Below are 15765 nucleotides of genomic sequence, written 5' to 3' on the forward strand. Positions count from 1 at the left end.
ATATCATGAAACATCAATTTTTTTAAAAGCCTTGTGGTTGAGGTGTACTTGCTTACTCCGCACCAACTTTTCCAAAAAACGGCTTCTGATTTCCGGTAATGTTGTTTTATATCTATTTCAAAAAGTTCATTGATGTACGTCTCTAATCCGTAAGTTGAGGCTGGAAAAACTATTGAATTAAAGAGTTGTTGTGCTGAGTTGAAGTTGACTTTCTGCAGATTTAGTTTCTGGTTTATTGAAGTTACTGATTGATAGGCTTTGTTCATTAGATGGCTTTGATGGTGACTGGGAGATAACGTGCTCGAAAAAATTACACCTAGATAACAGAAGGTGTTAGCAAATTTAACTTCTTTTTTCGATATAAAGAATTTGTCATCGACAGCTAAACGGCCACCTCGTGTTAAAATACGTGTTCAGATTATTCAAACTTTTTTGTAGTTGGCCTTGGCTATGGCTCCCAAGTACTAAGTCATCAGCGTAAAATATAACATCTAGACCCTTGCGTTTCAACTCAAAATATAAATCAGCTATGAATAAACTAAACAAGAGTGGTGAGAGTTTGTCTCCTTGTGCTACTCCTGTTTTCTGTTCAATCTCGTTTGACAGGAATTCTCCATCAAGGATCTGCTGAAAGTTGCATTTTAGCACTGATTGTATTGTGTGTAGAATGTTCCCATGGAGCCCCATTTTGATCAGTTTTGTAAGCAGCAGGTTCCTATTCACGAAGTCGAAAGCTTTTTCTCAGTCAATGAAGCAGGCATAGTATTTGCCACTGCAGCTGATGTTATGCTTGATTGCTCTTCTTAAGTGCGAAACTGCGTCGATTGTTGACAGTTTGCGTCTAAAACCATATTGGCTTGGTCGTAAAATTTGATTTTTCTCGACCCATGATCGCAAACGCTGGTAAATGATACCCGTGAACAACTTGTACATGCAACATAATAGGCTAATGCCCCTGTAGGAACTTGGTTCTGCTTTGCTCCCTTTGCCTTGTACAGTGGTTTAATATATGATAACTTCCAAATTCGGGGTACATTATGCAAAGCAGAGGTTAAATAAATGGAATACGTATCTTTGCATTGGATGAAAACCTAATTTAATACTAGTGTTGGTTATTCCATCTGGTCCCGCTGCCTTACCAGCTTTTAACTTTGAAGCTTCATCGGTAATTTCTTATTGGATCATTCAAATACCCGGTATATTTCCAGTTTGAAAAACAATAATCGTGGTTTCCTAAGGTTTGCTCGTCTAGAAGTTTATCCGATATTTCGCCCTCAGCTTTAAATAGACCTTCGAAATATGATTCCCAAACTGGAATTGTAATTCCAGATACTTTTGTTAAAACTTTCTTTGATTTCAGAATTTTCCAAAATTCTCGCCTTTCCGATTCCGCTTTTCTGATTATGAAACTTTCGCGATCTATTTCATGAATCATTTTGTGTTTTCTGCAAAGTTTCTTAAAGGCTCTTTTCATTTTAAAGTAATCAGAATCTGCTTTATGTCTCTGTCTGTATCCAGCTTTCAGCTGCTTATGCAATATGTACAGTTCTCTTTTGAACCATTTCGATGATTTTCTTTCATGCATAACGGTTGCCGATTCTTGAATAGCCTTGGCGAATTCGTCATACGATGTGTCCAATGCGTTGCTATCGTGTGGATTTTGAACGCTTTTCATTCGTTCGTTCAATTGTTCAATATCAAATTTACGCATTTGCTTCTTTCTGCTTTCAGCTATATCTTGTCTGTGTTTTAGATCAAAGCAGCAAGAAACCGGCTTGTGCTTTGTTAACAATGAATTGTTGATCTTTATCTCGTTAAAATGTTCTAGGAGTTCCTTGCTTAAGAAAAAGAAATCGATAACGCTTTTACCGTACTGAAATTCGTACGTTTTCTCTTTAATATCGTTAACACAATGAAGATTCCAATTAATTAAAAATTCGCAAAGTGAGTTGCCTCTTTCGGATGAGTCAAGTCTGCAATTGAAGTCGCCGCCCAGGACCATACGTGCTTTGCCTTGACAGCATTGAAAAGCTTCGGTAAGTGCTTGATATATTGTCTCTAGATCTGTTTTTGGCGGAAAATATGCTACAATTATAATTAGGCTGAATTCTTTGATCTGCAATGCTAATAGTTTATTGTTCTGATGGAGAACATTGCATTGAACTCTCATTTCAAGTCTTGTTCCAGAATGCTTCAATTGAACTCTCATTTCAAGTCTTGTTCCAGAATGCTTCAATTACAAAATTTCGTTTCATTCATATCATATTATGCATGACACATTTGGAAAATCAGGCCCTCGTGAGGTAATAATTTTTGATCAATTTATCTCCCTGGTTAAAAATAATACTCATTGCATAAAATTACTTGAAATATAATAATAAAGTATATACTTTTCCTTCATTATTTAGTTTTTATAATCAAATTTTAATTATCAATGGATTGACGTTTGATTCCATTTTGTAATCATTTTTATTTTAACCAATTCAAATGTTAATTTATCATTGTTTACTTTTTCTATTGTATTTTCGCGGGGCAGATTTCTCGGCAGAATTCTCTCAATCGCATTTTTACCTCCGTATTCAAGAAAATGCGGGTCCGAAGACTTATTGTCAAGGTGATCAAAAAATTATCCTGCCAGTTGCCCAAGATGAGGAGGTTCATTTCAAGCTGATCGAAGAAGAAGTTAACGGGGGTTCTGAGATTTTTAAAGTTGAAGAAAGATACATTGGTTCTTTTGTCTGTGCTCTTATTCGAACCAAAGGAGGGACAACAAGTTCGAGTTCCCTTAACAGGGAGCGAACCAATACATATTCTTTTAAGTTACAGGCAACTTTGCGTTCAAAGTTTCAGGAGCGGCTCAAATCTACCCAAGTTATTATTAATGTTTTGGATGTGGACGATCATCCACCATACTTTCTTAATCCAAGCTTTAATGTTGATATTTATGAAAGTACACGGGTCGGAACGTCGGTTTTCAAGCTTAACGCTGTGGACTCTGATGAAGGTAGAAACGGTGATTTATTCTTCACTCTAATTGACCCAACGGAAAATCATTTTTCAGTTAACCCTCACTCTGGTGAGATCAAATTAATTCGTTCATTATCGTACAAGAAACAATCAGAACTAAATCTGAGGGTCTTAATTGATGACAGAGGTCAGAAAAATTATCCAGGTGCTTCACATACAAGTTCATCTCAAACTGTCGTTTTCCGCGTTCTTCAAAATAACACAGAGTCACCGTCCATAAGCCTTACGCACTTGCCAGCTGTTATTGAACACGGCTTGAAAGGAAGTCTTTATGCCATACTAACAGTTTATGACAGGGATAAAGGAAATAACGGTGAAATAAAAGATGTGAGGGTTTATTCCGGAGATCCTATGGGTCACTTTCAGGTCATGCAGAGCCCAAAGGATCCTCTTCTGTGGGACTTGAAGATTGCTCATTCGTTAGATCGCGAAAACATGCCAGATGGATACAATCTTACCATTGTGGCCTCTGATAACGGTTCACCTACGCGTACAAGTTATTACAATCTTTTTGTGCAGGTTATTGATACGAATGATAACAGGCCAGTTTTTGGGAGCCACTTCAATCACCAATGTTCCGAAGTGTTACCACCTTTTACACCACTTTTTCAAGCCGTGGCTTCTGACAAAGACATCGGCAAGAATTCTCAGCTAAAATATGAAATTTTAGCAGGCAACGAGTTCAAAAATTTTTGGTTAAATGCTAATAACGGCTGGTTGTTTAAAGCATCTCCTCTCTCTCAAGCCCTGGAACCTCAATACTACCTGAATATTAGTGCTACTGACCAAGCTACTTTCGGTGCTCAGAAAACTGAAACAGCAATTTTTAACCTTATTGTTAAAGATGAGAATAATCATGCTCCTGTTACCGCTAGAACATCGTTCATTATTGATGAGGACGTAGCTATTGGTTCCGAAATTGGTCGGTTAACTTCTGGGGATAACGATGTGTACAAATCTCCTGACAATTCTCGTTTCCTGTACAAAATGCTAGGAAGTTTTTCGGACAACAATATTCCTTTCTTCATTCATCCAAACGGATCAATTGTTGCGCTAAGAAAAATAGACTATGAAACAATGCCAGACTTATATTATCTTTTTGTGAGAATTGATGACAAAGGAGTTCCATTTTCGAGGGCTTCTGATGAACAAATTACGATCTCAATTTACAACACAAACGATGAAAAGCCTTTAATTACAAAGCGTTCGTGCACTGTTCAGATATCATATGATATTGCGCCAACTTCTTTGGTTAGTGTTGAGGCTATCGACCCTGACGGAAAACAGGTTAAATACCAAATTTCCGAAGGCAACGAGGATGAAATATTCGAAATAAATTCTATTACAGGTTCTTTCGGTCTTTCGCCGAAGTGGAACAACTATCGGTTGTCAGAGGTGACGACTTTTAAGTTGTCGGTTATTGCTGATGACGGTTTTTTTCAGTCTGAACCGCTTTCAATCGAAGTAATTGTCTCCTCAAGCAGTGGATCATCTGTAAACTGCGAGAAATCTGAAGCCGAAAACATTGTTAATGAGATGAAAAAACTGAAGCAGAAAGAAACAAAAGCCTTGCAGAAGTATCAAACATCAAGTTTCGAGCCTTGTTGTGAAAATAAAAATAAGCCCACAATTGAAATTGCGGAAAAACGAAATTATTTCGAAATTGAGGAAAATGTTCCCATTGGCAGCACTGTGTTTTCGTTCCATATGTCTGAATTTATTCCATCAGGTCAGGAAGCAGACAAAGGATTTGCCGCTATGCTGACGTCATCAATTACTGAAGGGAACGAAGAGGCATGTTTTACTTTAGATTTCGACAATTCGGTCACTTATTCAGATCCGAACCCCACAACTTTAGTTCACGTTAAAACTCTGTCACCACTTGACCGCGAAACAATTGAAGTTTTCAATTTAACTCTTACTGCTTTTGATTTATCGCCACCATATCATAACTACTCAGCTAAAGTTACTGTTAAAATTGTGGACCAAAATGACAACGCGCCCAAATTTCTGTTTTCAGGTAATCAACAGAAAATGTACGTCGCTGAAATTAACGAAAATGAAATTCAGTCAAAACCAATTTTGCAGGTAAAAACTGTTGACGTCGATTCTGGTCTAAATGCCGAAGTTACGTACAGTCTACCCTTAAAAAGTGATTATTTTTATATAAATTCTAAAACGGGAGAATTATTTCAAAACAAGTCATTAGATCGCGAGGAAAAAAGTTTTCATGTTCTGAAAGTAGAAGCAAAAGATCTTGGTAGCCCAAGTTTGAAATCTCACGCGGTTGTAAACATAACAGTCAAAGACGTCAATGACAACGCACCCCGGTTTTACTCAGATTTGTACAAATTGCGAATTCCAGAAGATTACCCGATCAACGCTTTTGTTGTTCAAGTTAAAGCATTTGACGTAGATTTAGACAGCGATGTTTTTTATTCGTTTGGTTTTGGCGACCATCATATGCTGCGATTAGACTCGGAAACTGGCGTTATTCTCTTGGCAAAAAGTCTGGACTATGAAACTCAAAAGGTTCTCAATTTGTCGGTCATTGCTCGGGACTCCGCTTCGGAACCTCTCTCAGCTTCAGCGAATGTCGTTATCGAAGTGACGGATGTTGATGAGAACGTTTATGCGCCTGAATTTCAAAACGAATCTCAGTATGTTCTGGCGAAGATCAAAGAGAATGAGCCGATTGGGTCGCTGGTTACTCGCGTTTTTGCGGTCGATTACGACCCGGGTATAGATGGTCACGTTAGATATGTTATAGTTGGTGGCGACGGCCATGGGCGGTTTTCTCTCAACCAAATTACTGGTTAGTTTTTTCTAAAGTTTCCAAATTTGATCTATTTCAATTTTTGATACCTATATGTTTGTTTTTGATACAAATAGCTTCGCAGCAAAACGCGTTCTCTAATTTTTCTCACCCTAATTTATGAGATAATTGTTTTTGCCAAGCGGCTCAAATACTCGTTACCAGATTTGAAGTAATTTTAGGGGACAGAACAAGACAATTATTTGTTAAATTAAAATTATTAATTATCCTGAGTTTTTTTAGCTTTTCATATCATAAATTTGATATAAGTTCATGCATTGTAAACGAGCCACCTTTGTTGTAAAATTCGAAGTTTTGATTTACCAGGAGTATACAGAAGAGTAATAGAAATATTGTTTTTAGGAATTCTGTTTTTGAAAAGTTTTCACCTGAGATTAACAAAATGCGATTTAACTGCTGAAAATTGCAATATTTTTTAGAACTTTTAGTGACGTCATTTTTGGATTGTTTGTCTGAATATTAAACTGATCATGTCCTGTTCTACTTATCTTCAAGTTCTAATTTTTTGAAGTAAAACTTGAAGATCTTATTTTTTAGAAGACATTTTGGTTAATATAGAGGATATTTATTTGACAATTTTGTAAATGAAATTGTTCATTCATTTTCATTAAACAAGGGTGATAACTTTTTTATTCAACTTTTTTATTAACGCTGCTTGAATGAATTCTCTATAGTTATATTGCAGTAGAAAATTTTCATTATAAATCGTAATGCTGGAAAATTGATTGAAATCCGCCTTTTTATCTTATCTTTGTGTCATCCGATCAATTTATATTTTTCCTTTTTTATCTATTTTTCCTGGCCAACTTTTTAAAAATTGATGCGCAAATCATAAGCCACAGTTGAGTTTAATTGAATTAGCACTTGAAAGAGAAATTCCAAATTGTGTTCAATTGAGTAGAATTAAATAAACAAAAATACACTCCCATTTTACCTGTTTAGGACAAGGCTATACAAAAGACAATTTCATTTGTTCCTTTAATTTGAAAATAAAAGCGCGCAATATAGAAAGTTCATTGACTCGTAAACGCGTGTATTTGTTCAACAGTCGCACCTAATTTCAGCGCGGTCCGGGAAAGACGTACGATCTTGAGTAAACAAAGAAATAAAAATAAAACTGTTTTTGTTTTGAAATATCGGTGTTTTTGAATGAAAGGAAACGCTTAACGCCTTTTGGAGTCTTACAATTCGCTTGGCAATCTGTCATAGAAACATTGAATTAGGTTGCTATTAAAGAAATAAGGCAGATTTTTAGGTTGATTGCGCATTACCAGATTAACTGAACAATTTAATGTTTTATTGATGTGTGGGGTATATAGGTTGTGCTAAGGAACTTATAATTTATACAAAATTTCTGTTTATAAATACCAGTTTTATTGTTCGGAATAATATTTTGCAGACAGAACTAAAGATAACGGTAAATTTTAAAACTTGAATAATTTTATAGAAATATATAATGATGCCAACAAAAATTTAGATTCGATCATTGAAAAAGAATGATGCTGTGTTTTATCCGCCAGTTAAGATACCAATATAAAAAATTATTCCGCCATCAATTAATCTCTGGACTATAAAAAAGACTAATTGATAGCAATTGTTCTGAAAAATGTTTTATGAAAAATATTTTTAAACTCGGAGTGGTGGTCACATAAATTTTGAATTACATTGAGAAAATTAATAATGTGAATCACGTATCATTCTACTATCTCGATATGATGCCATACAATTTGCGAAATTTTACAGCTATTTTTTCATTAACTAAACACAGTTGTTTTTATCATTTGTTTACTGTTGTTTTTTTACATAACCTTTATCGTCGATTGATTTCTTTTCCACTCATCATTTTCATTTCTGTAAATGTCCTCATGCCCCCCCCCCGGCTGATGGTTTTCAGTTTTGACATTTGTGTAAGTTAAGTATGGTCTTGAGTTTTTTCAAAATTTCTAATTCTCCAATTTACTCATTGATTATTGCTTGACTTCTCTCATTATTGTTTGTTTTAGAGGTGTATTCTAAAGTATAAAGACATAAAATGAAACTCAACAAATGGTAGCTTTATTGTAAAACTTGTCTCTAATATGTTGTGGTGAATTCGATCTGTTTTACAGCCAGCGTCTTCGCCCAAAAAACCGGAAGACTTTAATTTTTATGCTTTTTGCAACTATATTTTTCTTTTGCTCGTTAAAATGATGTTGGGTTGCAACCTCGATTGCCAACAAAAGATTGTTTTGAAGTGACCTTAACTTTCTGCTTGTAATTTTTTCCACGTTTCGAATGTCTCGCAGAATGACCCATTTGAAGTTTTTGACTGTTCTCATCTCTGTTTTTAGTAATTATTTATTGCATGCTCAGCTATGCCAAGATTTTCAGGAAAATTATTGCGTAATTTTTTATGGCTGGTTGGCTCTGTTTTTTTGTTTCTGATTTTATAATTTAAAAAAAGTAAGTCTTTTAGTCAAAAACATCTTTTCTATAGGTGTTGGGGGGATTGGGCTACCGATCTCATCTTTACCAGAAAAGCTGAACCCCTTGAATTTTTCATAATGTGTTTCCCACCGCTTTGTTGTTTTCTTGCTCACTACAGTATATATTTTTTTAGTTACAAATGTGAGTTTTTCAAGAATTTTTGTGGTTGCAAGCAATTTTATTTTTACCAATAACTTCTGTCTTTAATGAGATGGTGTTTCATAGTAAGCGATTGCGATGATTCGTTATAAAAATTTTATTATTAATTAGTTCAATCTATTAAGTTTCTCTCTCCTTTCGTTTTTGAGCTGTTGCAGCGTTCTTTACAGCAAAGAGTTAGTACGATATTTTTTGTAGTAGTTTCGTTTGTAGGTCTTGAGACGATTCAAAACTCTTTTATCCTACTTACAAGACGTGCACTGAAAAGCCACATACCTTATTGGCCGAGATGCTGCACTTCACGTAGCTCTTTATATATTTGAGTCTGCTTAAGATTTCAGCTGTATTTTTTTTAATTGAATGCTCGATGAAATGATGGTTTTGTTCCGCCATTGTTTACTTCTTTATTATTTTCCTTCGGCTGAGTTTGAAAGTTTTCGTCTCGTGTTTTTTTAGTCCGAACCAATCAAATGTGGAAAGAATCCTCGAATTTTTAACTTTTGCATTGAGATGGTTTAATACTCTGATTTCCAAATTATAAGATAGGAATTTAAGCTGCATAGTTGAAACGTTTATTACCAAAATGTTTGCCCAAACGCAGTGTGTTTATTTTTTTACGGTTTGAGTACCAATTTTTTTTGAAAGTTTGCGGCGGTAATCTGGCAGTACTTTTTGTTAATACTAAGCTAACTGAAATAATATTATAAGAGATGTTGCCGTCTTTTCGATAAGAATCCTTTTTGATTGCTCGTCTTTTAAGTTTTTTAAAAAGCTTTTTCGAGATCTGGAAAATTTATCAATGGTTTTACTATAGTAAACAATTGTTTTTAGTCAAGCAGTCCTAGCGCTGAGCCACTCATTTTTTCTGCACAACTTGTTTTTTAATGTTTGCACCACGTTGCAAAATTTACGTCTGCCCAAAAATATCATTGATATTCATGGCAATATTTTAAGATAAAGGGTTGTAAGCGTGCACGAAAATTTGTATCAGTGAGCGATTTTAGTTCAAATTTGATTCAATTTTGAAATTATTTGTGACATTTGACCGCGGTGCCTGTTTGATCATGCTAGAACAACAATGACAAGATTTCGTCACTGCCGTCCTCTATAAATATCCGCGATTGTTATGAACATATCAAATAGAATAGAACGAAATGAAAGAAAACGTAATTGGTGATTAATTACAGAAATATCCCTGTCATAACTAATTGTAGATTAAGGAAACAATTAGCAGTTTTGCAGCTATCCATATCACGGCTCACAAACAGACATAGGTCTCTGAGTTTGGTCTCCACTAATTATATTCGAGGCTAAAGATTTGGGCTAATTTAATGTTGAAAATTGCGGTAGCGACAAAATTCATGTTCTTTCCATCTCCTTTTCTATGTTTAGCGTGTATTTATCCACCGTGGTAACAATGAAGTTAAGTGGGAAATTTCGACGAAGTAATGTTGAGCACGAAAGGCCAAAACAGCCTCAAAATTAGCAAATGTAACTTCAGCAGGGTAATGTATTTTTCCCTAAGTGGGTATACTTTCCCGGAAAGTCTTTTTGAATTGCTTTTTTTCTATAAATTTGATTTCTTTTTTTGTTCTTTTAGCCACTGATCTGTTTTTTATTTGTTAATTTTTGAACTTGTAGGCCACCGGACTCCGACTGTTTGAACTAGTTTTTGCATTGCTGCAGATTTTTTGCTTTCTTTGTGTTTAGTATTTGTTTTCAGTAATCTTTCTTTTCGAGAATTGGTTGTTAAATTATGCATTTGTTGTCAATTTGTGGTTAGTAGGCCCGGATTGGGATGGATTTGAGGAACACATCGCCTTTATTCGAGAGGATTATACTTTGAGTTACTATTATAGGGTACTTTAGTTGCTTTCAGCAATATAACCCAGTAAAGGGGTAAACAGCTGGCGATTTCCGCTGTCAATCAATTGCAATATTAGTATTATAACCTTAAGGATGTTTAAAAAAGGAAAAGGGACTTTTTTGCATCTTCTTGTATGATTCCAGTTTGATTCAAACATGCAGAATATGCCAAAAGGGGCGCGATATTTTGAGTCATTGCCCCCCTTTCTCATCTCTCAGTACGCTACACACCCCACCCCAAGCTTCAAGTTTTGTGCCATTACAGGGCAAGTAATATCAACTTACTAGTAATGTTTTTTTTTACTAAGTTCACGCGATCACATCACAGACTTCTACAGCAATTTCATGGTTTCAAAATAATGAAACGAAATTCTTTATTTTAAAGCTCTAAATATGCTGACATGGGAATATTTAAATGAATTTGAATGTTGGAAAAAATCTATTTTAATTAAACTTTTTTCTCGCTAGGTCAAATCTTTGACCCCATTTCAACATTCAGTATAGTAAAAAAAAGATTTCAGAATCATAAGTTCTATTTTTGATAAACTTTTTTTAATTATGTCAAATTTTCTAATTTCAGAATTCAAGATAATTAAAAGAATTTCAGATTGTCAAAGTTCTAAACTTGTTTGCATTTTTTATAGTCATAAGAATTTCAGAATGTTTTAATGCGGTATTTTTTCAGCTTTCATCCCTATTAAGTAAAATGTGCAACTCATTTCAAAATTCATTTTGAAATAATTCTGGAATTTTAAATTTTGTTCACAATAGGTGAAATCCACACAATGGACGTGTTCGATCGTGAGACGCAGCAGTACTACTGGCTGGACATAAAAGCACACGACATGGCAGCTGTGCCCAAAAGGGCAATGCTATTCCTCTGTATCGAGATAGAAGATGTGAACGATAACCCACCCATGCCAGATCTGCCCGTGTTCGATGTGAGGCTGGACGAGGAGAGACCGGATGGTACTTATGTGGGCACGATTGGAGCTACAGATGCGGACGTGAACAGAAATACGGGTATGAACTTTATTTATGAGTTCCACAAAATTTTTATTCGACCTTGACACTGAAAGTTGGGTGAAAAATTCTTGCACAGCCGCAAAGAATAAAGTACCCAAGTTCTTCATCTTTTGGTATAGGAAGAACTGTGAACATTACGCAAATCCGTTAACTTTTTGAGAGCCCCGAAACGAAATTGAGCGAAGCTCTTACCGACGGTATAGTTTTTTTGCCAATAATTGCTCTCGAATGAACTTTAAAGCAATTATTGAACTCATGTATCTTTTTTATCCACAAAATTTTTTCGGTGATTTTTGTGATCTAAATTACATTTGTTCACAATTTTAAGCTGAAATCATTTAGCGGCAGTTTACTGCTAAAAATCAAACAAAAAGGCGACAAAAAATAAGCTCTGATAACCCCTTTGTGAATTTATTGCCCCCTAACGTAGGAACTTACCTGATAGCATGTGCTATAATCAGCTCCACGGTTAAAACAGGTGACAATAAAATCACGCTTTACATATGAGCTGGGAGGAATTCGTCCGACGTTAGGGAGTTATGTTAAAAAAATTTTTGTCGAGTCTTGCTTTTTCAAGAAACTCAAGACCATACCGTTTGTAACCAAGCTTTTGTGTACTAATTAGGCAGTAAAAATCAGCTGTGAAAGTTCTCCCGTTTTTTAACTTCATTTTCGAACTTTCCCACAAATCAACTTAAAAGTGACAAATACTTGTAAACTTTTTGGTCGCAGTAACAAATTTTTTCAATCAACATTTTTTAAAAATATTTTGCAAAAACTTAAGGGTCATGCTCTTTCATATAAAAGATGAAAACTGACATTTCTGAGATTTTTGCCGATTTCGCAGCAGTTTGTTGCCGGAGATGAGATGCTGTATATGGCGCAAAAATGTTTCAAAATATGAATTTTATTGCTTCGTTATAGTAGAAAAATTGCTTTGTTCTTGCAAAATTTTAGATGCTAACCGTGGCACAAAATACATGTTTTCTGCGATGAAATTTATTGGAGCTTGCTGTGCTCGAGGCTGAGTAAGAACTTGTTTTTTCTGTTTTTGTGTTGAAGACCTGCAAGTTAAATGCAATTGTGAATGTAATTCTAACAGTTGCACTACTGTACTTCGACAAAAAGGTTTTTCATTTATTATTTCTGGGAAATCTTAGCTCATTCGTGCATTGTCACAATGTAACCCTTGCTTTCATATTTAGAAATTGAAAAATTTCGATTGGTCAAAATTTCACTATAATCTGTTCCAGATTTTTAACTGTTTTAATTGCATTTCCCTTTTTTGACAAGCATTTCAGTTGCTGGATGCTGATAATCTTTAAGAGTTTAATTTGCATATTAAATAATTCGGCTAAATAAATAAACTAAATAAACTAATTCGACTAAATAAACTTGTGAGTTTTTCCTAAATGTTTTCTTCTCTTTTAAAAATGTCGATGTTTAAGTCTGTAGCAGTCAGTTTAGAGCATCAACTAATACTCCAGGTGAAAACAAAATTATCGCCCAGTATACTTGCAATTTTGGGCTGAATTTTTAAATCACTTTTTGAAATTTTTGCAGGTTTTCACTGTTTTTTCCTACGTTAATACTCTCACCTGCATCTTAAGTTGTGAGAAAATATAGGCTTGAATTTATTCTCAGTGTCAAGTTGAGGAGGTTCATTCAATTTTGGCACTAAAAGGAAGGATATTGAAAAGTAAAGTTTAATTGTAAATGAAATTTTTATTTGGCCGGGCGCAAAAACATTTCACTCATTGAGGCAATTTTCTTAATACCGCCGCAAGGGTAAAATTGAGTATGTCAATTAGACATTATGATTAAAGGTAAGCGGTGAGCCACTTACTAGAGTATTAGACTAGGGAAATACTGGTCTAAAAATTAACTTCAAATATTCATTGAAAGTTGTAGTAATTTTTCGGTCTACGTCGAGTTTTACGTCGTAAAAAGGTTCCATGACATTTTACCCAATTCATTTTCACCCAATGCTATTTTACCCTACGGCTTTTTACCCAACCTGTCATTTTACGTAATGCCACTTTAACCAATACCAACTTACCCAATGCTCTTTGATCTTTTCGTTCAATTATCCAATTACAAATTAGCAGTTTTTAAAAAGATGATTTTAAGTATTTATGTGTACAATATCATCCCATGTTCGGTTATGATAGTTCCATATTAAGTTCCACGGGCCATTTATTTATATTGTCGGTTAATCCCATGTTCGGTTGTATGTGTCATGTCAAGTTCCACGGGTCATTTAATTATATTGTCGGTTAATCCCATGTTCGGTTGTGATAGTTTCATATCAAGTCCCACGGGCCATTTAATTATGTAGTCGTCTTCATAGTCGTTCTGGTAAATTTAGCAATAGAGTAAATTGGGTGAGTTGTCATTGGGTAAAATGGCATTGGGTAAAATGGAATTGGGTAAATTTTCCTGACACCCGTAAAAAGGACGGGTGCTAAATTTTGCGGTTCTGTATACCTGACGGAATTCTGGCATGAAGCTAAGAATGCGAAGAGATATTTTTGTGGGCAAATGGATGGAACAATATTTATTGTGTGTGAATAATTTCCAGAATAGAATGAAAGTTGAGCGATTAATAATTGAAAAAATATGAGTATTTGAAATCTAATTTTAAATTGGAGTAGAATCAACGTTTCGATTTCAGAGTACAGCAGTTATGGTGGAGATGGTGGAGGTCAATTCCACTTCAGAATCAAAAGATCTTCAGAAGCGGCCTACTACTTCAAAATTGACCCAACCCAGGGTTAGTTAATTTAATATTAATGTTCATCTGTAAAAAATAACTATCAAAAAAATCATCAAGATCAAAAAAATTTCATCAAGATCAAAAATTTGCATCAAGATCAAAAAAAATTAGTCATGATTTAAAAAGTTTCCTCAATTTTGTCATTTGCTTCAAATAGTCTTTACATTTTGTTACACTCTTTTTCTAAGATTTCACTAATTGTCCTCTAATCAGTTTAAAATTATCATATTTTTTTTCCAATTCCTGTTAATTTGACTGATGCTCAAATTCTTGGATTCTTTTGATTTGATATTATCAAAAACTTGAGTATTTTATATTTTCTCACACCGAAAGAAATTTAGGTAAACTTTCATGAAAGAAATCTTTAAATTAATTGAAACATTCAGATAGTTTTGCCGACCTCATCTCACTAAAATTTAACCCAAATTTCTTGTTATTTGACCCAAAAATTGCCAGAAAACTTACGCTATCAGACCCTCAGTATTTATCAGAGCTCACCCTAAAATTACTTTAAAAGTTAACTTATCAAGCCAGGTAACTTAAAGAGGTTTTGTTGATTTTTGTAACAGCTCCTTCATTTCGTGGTTTGTCTTAGAAACTCAAATACAGAGGTCATTCTAGTTGAAAGTAGCACAAATCAAATTTTTGGTTTCACAGAAACGCACATCAAACCAGTTTGTCAATTGAATAGATCAGTTTAAGCGGAACTTCGTTTAAAAAAGCGGTATAGTTTTTTTTCGAAATGGCTGCCTGATTTTGCGTATAAATTGATATGGAATTTGTGTTCAGTTTTAGTTTTAAAATATTGGATAATCAGTTTTTCGATATCCGTTAAGCACCTAAACAGTGCTCATTTACTGATATCGAAAGAAATCGAAAAGCTGTACTTGACTTAAAAAAGTGAGAAATTTTCATTCATTTTGAGTAATGATTGTTGAATTCAAAACGTTTCGGAAAGGTTTCCAATCGCACGTGAACAAATTTTTTGCTTTCATAAGGTTGCATCTTATCATTGAAAATGCAATATGGTTCTCAAACTCAACCGAGCTGAAGAAACAGTTTGAAAACTTTTAATCCGATGGCTATATATATATATATATATATATATATATATATATATATATATATATATATATATATATTCTTGTAGTTTGTTAGTTGCATTTTGCATTCATGAATGTATTGCTATGATCCGCAACACCTTTCATGACCCACCTACTCCTATCCCCTCTCTCCTTTCTCTCTCTCTCTCTCTCTCTCTCTCTCTCTCTCTCTCTCTTCCGGTAGAAATGATGTGTTACATTATGGTATATGATAAGGGGGCGAAATAGAATAGATCCTCTTTCATTTACAATATCTTTCTTTCACTGTTGTTTCAGGTTCTATTCGTACATCAGAAGTCCTGGACAGAGAGACTCTGAGCAGCGACCTATTCGAATTAGAGGTAACAATTTCTCATCTCTTTTTCCTATTGGCGTTTTAATTTAAAATGACCTCCCTCAACAACATTGTGCATTTTTTCTGCTGTTAACATTCACGGTGAAGAGGCCATTTTGAGATTTTTTGATCCCATAAATGTCCCTCCTTCTTATCTAACTTATCTAAACTA

At 34.5% G+C, this 15765-nt stretch overlaps 1 protein-coding gene across 1 annotated transcript in view; it reads left to right on the forward strand.

The window, feature by feature from the left end:
* The first annotated feature begins 2382 nt into the window (after positions 1-2382).
* LOC142342933 (protocadherin Fat 1-like) overlaps positions 2383-15765 on the forward strand; it is a 191100-nt gene continuing 177717 nt past the window's right edge. The window contains exons 1-4 of the mRNA XM_075394612.1: positions 2383-5842; positions 11126-11377; positions 14055-14153; positions 15536-15600. Coding sequence (XP_075250727.1) covers positions 2488-5842; positions 11126-11377; positions 14055-14153; positions 15536-15600 — 3771 coding nt within the window. The 5' untranslated portion in view covers positions 2383-2487. The remainder of the gene's footprint in view (positions 5843-11125; positions 11378-14054; positions 14154-15535; positions 15601-15765) is intronic.

This window comes from Convolutriloba macropyga, chromosome 7, assembly GCF_964194025.1.
Source record: "Convolutriloba macropyga chromosome 7, txConMacr16.3, whole genome shotgun sequence".
In the NCBI taxonomy this organism is placed as follows: domain Eukaryota; kingdom Metazoa; phylum Xenacoelomorpha; order Acoela; family Convolutidae; genus Convolutriloba; species Convolutriloba macropyga.